Source organism: Spodoptera frugiperda, unplaced genomic scaffold (genome assembly GCF_023101765.2).
Source record: "Spodoptera frugiperda isolate SF20-4 unplaced genomic scaffold, AGI-APGP_CSIRO_Sfru_2.0 tig00000943_1, whole genome shotgun sequence".
NCBI classification, from domain to species: domain Eukaryota; kingdom Metazoa; phylum Arthropoda; class Insecta; order Lepidoptera; family Noctuidae; genus Spodoptera; species Spodoptera frugiperda.
In genome coordinates, this window is record NW_026095719.1 from 58,760 (window position 1) to 69,071 (window position 10,312).

Here is a 10,312-nt window from a genome sequence, read left to right on the forward strand (position 1 = left end):
CCTGGGGCCGCCCTCAGATTTGGTTTACAGCTAAACTGATTGGATTTACCAGTAGGTAGTTCGTTTAATGAATGGTGTGCTTTATCGATATTTACTAGGGGTAATTTTTCACTAACAGGCTGAAAAATAACCATCATTTATTGCACATTAAAAAGTTCAATTTGAATTTAATATGTCATTAGTTCTAAATTAGTATGTCATTCGTTTTTTGCACAGTTTAAACTTTGGAATTGATCCAGTAGGTGCAGAATTTAAGCTTTGAAGTGAAAGGTCTATTTTTTAAGTAACTATCCAATTTTAGAGTAAAAAATGCGTGAATGTATATCTATACATGGCGGACAAGCTGGAGTGCAAATTGGTAACGCTTGCTGGGAATTGTACTGTCTAGAACATGGCATCCAGCCTGACGGACAGATGCCCTCTGACAAGACCGTCGGTGGCGGCGATGACTCGTTCAATACATTCTTCAGTGAGACCGGTGCAGGCAAGCATGTTCCTCGGGCAGTGTTCATAGACCTCGAGCCTACCGTAGTAGATGAGGTGCGTACAGGAACTTACCGTCAATTATTTCACCCGGAACAGCTGATCACGGGTAAAGAAGATGCTGCCAACAACTACGCTCGAGGGCATTACACCATCGGCAAAGAGATTGTGGACTTGGTGCTTGACAGGGTCCGAAAACTAGCAGACCAATGCACCGGTTTGCAAGGATTTCTCATTTTTCACTCCTTTGGAGGCGGTACCGGCTCCGGTTTCGCATCCCTGCTAATGGAACGACTGTCCGTTGATTATGGTAAAAAGTCTAAATTAGAATTCGCGATCTACCCAGCCCCGCAGATTTCAACCGCCGTCGTGGAACCTTACAACTCTATCTTAACAACACATACAACGTTGGAACATTCTGATGCCGCCTTTATGGTGGACAACGAAGCTATCTATGATATTTGCAGGAGGAACTTGGACATTGAGAGACCTACATACACTAATCTAAATCGTCTGATTGGTCAAATTGTATCGTCCATCACTGCGTCCTTAAGGTTTGACGGTGCCCTGAACGTCGATTTAACGGAGTTCCAGACAAATTTGGTACCTTACCCACGTATTCATTTCCCCCTCGTAACGTATGCTCCTGTTATCTCCGCTGAAAAAGCGTACCATGAACAACTATCTGTAGCGGAGATAACTAATGCGTGCTTCGAACCTGCAAACCAGATGGTGAAATGTGACCCGAGACATGGCAAGTACATGGCGTGCTGTATGCTTTACCGCGGGGACGTAGTTCCAAAAGATGTTAATGCTGCTATTGGGACTATCAAGACAAAGAGAACTATTCAGTTTGTTGATTGGTGTCCGACTGGCTTCAAAGTGGGTATAAACTATCAACCTCCCACCGTGGTGCCTGGTGGTGACTTAGCTAAGGTACAGCGCGCAGTCTGCATGTTGTCAAATACCACCGCCATAGCTGAAGCGTGGTCGCGTCTCAACCATAAGTTTGATCTGATGTATGCAAAGCGAGCATTTGTCCATTGGTACGTCGGCGAAGGTATGGAAGAAGGAGAGTTCTCGGAGGCTCGTGAAGATCTGGCTGCACTCGAAAAGGATTATGAAGAAGTCGGTATGGACTCTGGAGAAGGCGAAGGCGAGGGCGGTGAAGAGTATTAATAATGAATTTGTAACGATTTACTTTTAGGTCATTTTCGTTTTATTAGGTCTAAAAAATGTTAATGTTTGGTCTTTTTAAGGAAAAATTAAAAAGTGTAACTGTCGTTTGATTTTCAATTTACAGTAGTGCAATAGTATGGCACGTTATTAGGATGGTTCCCTATCCATTTGTGTAAAATTTTATATATCTTAATATAATATAATTTAGCCGTATTTTGTTTGGCGTAATTATAGTCCAGTCATTTGGTAGATAAACCTGGAAAATTTTCCGGGAATTTGAAAATTGGTGAATTTATAGATTTGGGTATGCTCTTTTCGAATTTCAACTTTGCCACCTCGTACACCCGCCACTCGCGCCGCCATATTGAAAAAATGGCGCCTAAAAAACGGTTTTTTATTAATATCTCCGTTCTGACGCATTTAAGGCCTCGGCCTCGAATTTTGCGGGCAGCGGGGCGGCGGCGGCGGCGGCGCGGGAGCGGGGCGGCGGCGGCGGACCCGTTCTCGAAACTAGCGGGCAGATCGCGCGGCACTACAGCGGTGTAGTGTTGTGTTCGTGGTTGTGTTGTCGAGATATTTGTTTTTATTAGCGAACGAAATCTTTTTGATTCAAATTTATTCCTAAGGCCTCGGCCTCGAATTTTGCGGGCAGCGGGGCGGCGGCGGCGCGGGAGCGGGAGCGGGGCGGCGGCGGCGGACCCGTTCTCGAAACTAGCGGGCAGATCGCGCGGCACTACAGCGGTGTAGTGTTGTGTTCGTGGTTGTGTTGTCGAGATATTTGTTTTTATTAGCGAACGAAATCTTTTTGATTCAAATTTATTCCTAACGCTCGATTTACTGTGGGCAAAAGAAGAAGACCTACTATAGGGCAAGGAAAATAAATGGCGAGTTTTATCGAAATTATGAAGAACAGAGACAAAATCCCGACAAATTCTACGACTACACTAGAATGAGTGTAGAAACTTTTGACTATATTCTTGAAACTATCAAGAGTGATTTCAGTTTTTGCTTTAGTCTTCAATATTCAGTTCGTTTTTTATTTCTTCCCATAATTGGTTAATTTTCCTTTTATTTTTATGGTTCACATCTTTGCTGTTCCGTATGGGTGTCCTCTCAAAGATTGCCGAAATCATTTGCTCTTGCACGTCCGAGGACATTTTGATACGTCACAAAAAAAAATGTAGGTACACAACACTATACTACAATGCAGACGCGCAACGCGGGCGGTCACCGCTTGACTGGAGTGCACCGCTCGTTGCCCGCTCCCGCGCCGCTCCCGCGCCGCTGTTTTCGAAAACCGGTCCATTTGATTATACGCAAAAGATCCTGCCGCTGCCGCGCCGCCGCCGCCGCCGCCCCGCTGCCCGCAAAATTCGAGGCCGAGGCCTTACGGTCGATTTACTGTGGGCAAAAGAAGAAGACCTACTATAGGGCAAGGAAAATAAATGGCGAGTTTTATCGAAATTATGAAGAACAGAGACAAAATCCCGACAAATTCTACGACTACACTAGAATGAGTGTAGAAACTTTTGACTATATTCTTGAAACTATCAAGAGTGATTTCAGTTTTTGCTTTAGTCTTCAATATTCAGTTCTTTTTTTATTTATTCCCATAATTGGTTAATTTTTCTTATATTTTTATGGTTCACATCTTTGCTGTTCCGTTTGGGTGTCCTCTCAAAGATTGCCGAAATAATTTGCTCTTGCACGTCCTAGTAAATTTTGATACGTCACAAAAAAAATGTAGGTACACAACACTATACTACAATGCAGACACGCAACGCGGGCGGTCACCGCTTGACTGGAGTGCACCGCTCGTTGCCCGCTCCCGCGCCGCTCCGCCGCCGCTGTGTTCGAAAACCGGTCCATTTGATTATACGCATAAGATCCTGCCGCTGCCGCGCCGCCGCCGCCGCCGCCCCGCTGCCCGCAAAATTCGAGGCCGAGGCCTTATGGTGCTCCCACACAGCAGTTATATAACAAAGTCAAAAGTTTCTACACTCATTCTAGTGTAGTCGTAGAATTTGTCGGGATTTTGTCTCTGTTCTTCATAATTTCGATAAAACTCGCCATTTATTTTCCTTGCCCTATAGTAGGTCTTCTTCTTTTGCCCACAGTAAATCGAGCGTTAGGAATAAATTTGAATCAAAAAGATTTCGTTCGCTAATAAAAACAAATATCTCGACAACACAACCACGAACACAACACTACACCGCTGTAGTGCCGCGCGATCTGCCCGCTAGTTTCGAGAACGGGTCCGCCGCCGCCGCCCCGCTCCCGCGCCGCCGCCGCCGCCGCCCCGCTGCCCGCAAAATTCGAGGCCGAGGCCTTAGGGCCAACTCACACCGAAAGAGCGGCGAAGGGCAGCGAAGCGGAGCGCAGTTTCAGTGTCATGAGAATTTTAACTTAATTTTTATTATTATAAATACTATTATCGCATGAGAAACTCGAACGAGGCGCGCGGATGCCCGCGGAGCCGCAGGAATTCCGGCGAATTCCATAAACGGAGCCGTGCGCCTGCGCGAGCATTCTCGGGAATTCCCGAGAATTCTCGGGAATTCCCGAGAATTCAAATTTGTTATAGTTCATTTTATAATAGTCATAATAAATGCTAGGATACAGATGTAAATTTGTGCAAAATGTACGAAATTGGCCAAACAAATGTCTTTTCTTCCACACGTCGTGTACCCAAAAGTTTCTTTTTCTTTTAAATCTTTCCCTCCTTATGTCTTCGGCCTCTTCCTCTTCTTTTATATGTGCAATAATAATTAAATCCAAAATACTCATTTTCACTGCATAAACACAAGTTTCCTCGAGTTTTATTGAAAGTGAACTGCGCATAGAACGACCCGTGAATTCATCGCGTGCGGGCTCGAGATGGCGCGCGGTGTCCCGCGACTTCTCGCGCATTCCAGCGACTTCTCGAGCAGTCACGGGAATCCTCGCGCCTTCTCTACCGAGCGGGTCGCTGCGCTCCGCTGCCCTTCGCCGCTCTTTCGGTGTGAGTTGGCCCTTATAACAGCATGTAACATACTCTACAACCACTGTTATAATTTGTTTAAACACAAATGTTATTGTTACACATTGTTGTATAACGTTATATAACCGCTGTGTGGGAGCACCATTACGAAAAAATATTTATCTACAAAATTAAACTAGAAAAAAAATCCTACAATTTATGTATTGATAACTTTTTCATAAGCGCTCGTGCACACGATGCCGTCACCATTACGACGCCGTTATAATTTGTTTAAACACTAATGTTAAATCAGTCTCTAATGTTAAGGTGCTCCCACACAGCAGTTATAATAATATAACGTTATACAACATTGTGTAACATTTATAATAGCATGTAACATACTCTACAACCACTGTAAGGCCGCGTTTCCATTGACGCGGAGCGGGGCGGAGAGTAGCGGTGAAAAGTAGTCAGTGTTTCCATTGACGCGGAGCTAGGCGGAGAAGGTGCGGTGAAAAATGGTCAGCGGAGTGAAGTGAGGCGGAGCGGAGCATACTTTTGGAATCATATTGAGAGATTGACCATGTTTAAATACAATAGACCCTTTATCGATCAAATATCGCAATCGACATTTTTATTTAGAGTTTATTGTTTTTTTTTTAATATATTAAACGAAATAAGATTTACAAATATAGTTAATTTTGTCATTTAATAAACGATATTTCGACATGAAAATAAACCTAAAAGAAAGTATTTTCTCAATTGAAAGTTATGATTTACTTGAATATTAATTATATTATCATTAATGACTATTTGAGTAACGACTGTTTAAGAAAATTTAATGGCGCGTTTACATTAGGTCGGTCGTAGGTCGGTCACCGAAGGCGGCGGCCGCATTCGGTTTAACAGAAACCGAATTAATACGGCCAAACCGAATACGGCCAAACGAATACCTGTTTATATTAGTTGGTGACCGAGTACGGCCTGCAGCCGAATACGGTCTAACCGACTAATGTAAATGCGCCATTATACATCAATATAACATTGAAAATAAATATATTTTTGTTTGATAAGTATGTAATTTGTTTCGTAGTAATCGATTTTAAAAAAACGATTAAACAACACTCTCACACACGCTACTTGGACTTGGACATCACTTTTTGGTTACTTCGTGAATCTTCGTGCTTATTCGGCAATACTCGGTACTCAGTTATATGTCTCTGTCACACGTTAGCATTGGCGTCGTGTTAGTGTCACTATACCTGTCTTACTTGTACAGTCGGTTACAAAACTTTTCGTATATTTAGTTTTTACTGTTGTTATTGTTAAGTTTTTAAGTATTTTGTTAGTTTTTAGGGTTCCGTAGCCAAATGGCAAAAAACGGAACCCGTATAGATTCGTCATGTATGTCTGTCTGTCCGTCCGTATGTCACAGCAATTTATTTCCGAAACTGTTGGGTTTACATAGTTGAACCTTTGTAGATTGATGTATTTCGGTAACCGCTATTCGAATTTTGAATAAAAATAAAAAATAAAAAAATTAAAGGGAACTCATTATATGTATATTTTTTTTCAGCTAACATATCCGTGATGGGTGTCTATATATATATATAGGTCTTTAAAAAAGACATTAAGGTTCATAAAACCACTTTTCGTCAAAATCAATCGTTTGAAAGTTAGACGCTTCCAAAGAGGAAAAATTTGTGTCCCTCCCCCCTCTAACTTTTAAAATAAGAGAGTGAGAAAACTAAAAAATAACATATGCTGTAGATTTCAACGGAAACTACCAACGAAAATTGGTTTCAACGAGATATCATGGGCGAGTCCGACTCGCACTTTGTCGGTTTTTGTTTAGTGTTTAAGTTTGTTTAGTTTGGTTTTAAATTTGGTTTATTTGTACTTCGTCACTGATGAGGGAATTTTTATTAGTACATTGGGTTTCTAAAAAATAATATTGCAGTAATAGTTTTCTTCACGAATGTACCTGCGCAAAAGTTCGCAAAGCCTAACTTCAGACGCGCCATTACGTTGACGCACCGCGCTGCTCCGCACCGCCCCGCTGTCCTCCGCACAGCACCGCCCCGCTGTCCTCCGCACCGCATCGTCTCGCTATATATTTGTATGAATATCCGCTCAGCTCTGCTCCGCCCCGCTCATGCTGTTTCCATTGAAGCGGTGCGGAGATTTCGAGCATAGTGATTGGTCAATTCGTGCACCGCTAAGCTCCTCTCCGCCCCGCTCCGCGTCAATTTCCATGGACGCGGAAAAACAAATTATAAGGCCGCGTTTTTGTTTAAACACAAATGTTATTGTTACACATTGTTGTATAACGTTATATAACCGCTGTGTGGGAGCACCTTTATATAACTGCGGTGTGGGAGCACCTTTATAATTAAGGAGATCCCTCTATTGAACCACTACTGAGCTCGCGTTCTCAAGTAATTCCGACCTTGATTCCGACCAGTAATTTACTGCTACATGCTACTTCATGTATAAATAGTAGCAGTAAATTATATACTGATATTGACGAAAATGACAATGCCAGAGACAGATGACAGAAGTCGCACATACATAGACTATCGGCGAACAAATCAACGGATGACGTTGTGGCGACACATTGACAAGTGACATATGACAGAAGTCGCACATAGACTATCGACGAGCAAATCAACGGATGACGTCATAAATATCCTGCATCGCACATGCGAAGTTTACATGCGAATAAACATGGATAGAAAATCACAACGAACAACAGTTGGGCTGAAAGCCCGCCAGGCATGATCGCTTTGCCTTGTCGGAGGGTTCTTTTAACCTTAGGGAACTTAACTCATTGTTCCCTAAACCGATAACATAATAATAACTTTAGTTTGTTTATGTTTTAGTTTGAAAATTAAAGTTATTATCTATATTAATATTATAAAGAGGAAACCTTTGTATTTTTGTATGTTTGTATTGAATAGGCTCAAAAACTATTGGACCGATTTTAAAATTTCTTTTACCATTGCTTAGAGGGATTCTTCCGAAACCGTATACTTAGGCTATATTTTATTCTGGAAAATAGATAGGATTTTTCGTGGTAGTGATATTTGTGGAGTTATTACGAATTTAAAATTGTAATTGATACATTTTAAAATGAATGATGGCCGCCGGCCGAATTGTGTCGCTCGACGAAACAGCACATCTATGAAATGAAGCAGGTTGCCGGCGACTCACTCGCGAATAGTGAAGTTTAAATAGTGAAGTTTAGGGAACAGCGAGTAAAGTTCCCTAAGAAAAGGAGGATCCTCCGACCAGGCGAGGTGATCGTGCCTGGCGGGCTTACTGTCCAACTGTTATTCGTTGGGATTTTCTATCCGTGTTAATTCGCATGTAAACTTCATATGTGCGATGCAGGATATTTATGACGTCATCCGTTGATTTGCTCGTCGATAGTCTATGTGCGACTTCTGTCATCTGTCACTTGTCAGAGTGTCGCCACATCACTCCCCCCCAAGACCGGAGGTCGATCCTGTTGAGACGGCTGTCGATGCTTGAGATGAGCGGTGCCAGAGCCAGTGTAAAATGTCCCTAGTCCCAGTGAGTCGGAACTGTGCCGCTGAATGCCCAGTGAGTCGGGTGCGCGGTGCAGGGTGATACTCCAGTGAGTCGGTAGTAGTGAAGCTCGCAGTGTCCCACGGTGAGTCGGGGAATAGATGCTGCGATGTAGGTGCGTAGTGGCTGGCGTCTGCGTTGACGGGAGGGAAGACGTCCTCCGACCGTGTGCGGAAAGTGCTGTGCCCTGACGCTAATGTGGCCGTAGGGAAAAACCAGGCTGCATATCTTCGATGTAGCGTGTGTTGGTCCCTGATTAGGCCGAGGATGCTGGTTGGCTGCGATTTGATTACCGCTCAGAGGAGAAGTGATGGGTGAGGGATATGGCGATGAGGATGACGGTGCTGATCTGCTCCGTGAAGGTTGCTTTCAATTACGTCGGGGTCACCACTTTAGGGAACAGCGAGTAAAGTTCCCTAAGAAAAGGAGGATCCTCCGACCAGGCGAGGTGATCAGCCTGGCGGACTTTCTGCCTAACTGTCATTCGTTGGGATTTTCTATCCGTGTTAATTCGCATGTAAACTTCATATGTGCGATGCGGGATATTTATGACGTTATCCGTTGATTTGCTCGTTGATAGTCTATGTGCGACTTCTGTCATCTGTCACTTATCAGAGTGTCGCCACAGAAGCATTAAGGTAAAGAGTCGTTAAAATTAAAAACAGAAATAAAAGAGTTAAGCAGGTACGAAACAAAGAAATATAACACGAATAAAACACCTATAAAAAAACATACCCAAATTTTTTTTTTAGAGAACTTAAAAAATTAATCTCCCCTCGTGCGAAGCCGGGGCGGGTCGCTAGTATACAATAATTTGAACATATGTTGGTGTGTCTAATTTTAAAACCACGCATATTTCTGGGGATCTACACCAAAATGTGGGTTTTTCATGTCAGGTCTTGCCATGGGGTCGCCCGCCACTACCCTTGCTGCCTTGCGGACTCGTTATCTATGTTATATTAATAAACTTTAGACCCCTTTTTACGAAAATTACGCGGCTGCAGGAGAATAGTGTTTAGGAGAAGTGCAGAATGCTAATATTTTTCAATAATAATGCTTATGTAGTACATTAAATCAATAAATAAAACACGGAATAGAAAAACTAGTTTTCTGTATTCCGTGAAATACAACATAACACATTTTACCATGTATTTCACACACTCATACATAAACAAGTATTTGTATTCGCATACATACTCTGTGGTTAAATAATTGTTTCTTTTGTTTTCATATTGTTCATAGACATAGGGTACTGACATAGATATTATATCAAACAATATTTAATATAAAAAATAGATTTTATTAATAATGCATAAAAAAGGGAGCTCATGTATTGTTATGTCATCATGTTACATTAATGTATATTTAATGTTTTTGGTATTTACGAACTTTTCACTACTTTATATTACTAACTTATAACACGAATATTTTTTTAATAACATATAAAATCAAATATACGTAATATCTATCATGAATAAATTTTCAAATTTAGTAGTAGGGCAAGTGACCCGGTTGTGGCCACCGACTCCTTTGTGGCCATTTGGGCCTTCAAATATTTATAACTAAGGCATGGACAAACAAATTACTCTGTGATGTACAGTATTTAAAATATTGAATATTAGAGACACTGATACCGTTGGCAGCTTTAATGTGTCAAACTTCACTTCGATGCACCAAGTAATTCTTTTTAGTTGAGGGTGAAATTGTTAAGATCTTAACAAAAAGGCTAAGGCGAGCGGGTGAGGATTTCGTTTTTATTTTTTAAATCTTTGCTTATTGTTTGGTAGTTTATGTTAATACTACATGAAGAATATATTGTCTAAGTGAAACTAAAGTTATTTAGTCGCCATATGTTTCTGAAGTGAGGTTTTTAGAAGGTGGCCACTAATGGAGACAAAATTATGAATTTCTCCATCTTTGGCCACATGGCTGGCCAAAACTGGAGTACATAGACACCCCACTTCTTCCCCTTTATTTTATCGTGGCTTTTTTCCTTGGCTTTACATATCAACAAATACATATTTTTCATTTTCAGAGATGCAATAAATTGCCTTCACACAAAGGGAAGGTCAGTTTACTTTGCAGCTTTTACCAACGTCA

General features: G+C 41.8%; 1 protein-coding gene across 1 annotated transcript; it reads left to right on the top strand.

Annotated features, from left to right (window-relative positions):
* The first annotated feature begins 176 nt into the window (after positions 1-176).
* On the top strand, positions 177-1,766 carry LOC126912982 (tubulin alpha-1 chain-like). The gene has a single exon (XM_050707611.1). The coding sequence runs from the start codon at positions 310-312 to the stop codon at positions 1,660-1,662; it is 1,353 nt and encodes a 450-aa protein (XP_050563568.1). The 5' UTR covers positions 177-309; the 3' UTR covers positions 1,663-1,766.
* Positions 1,767-10,312: the final 8,546 nt, after the last annotated feature.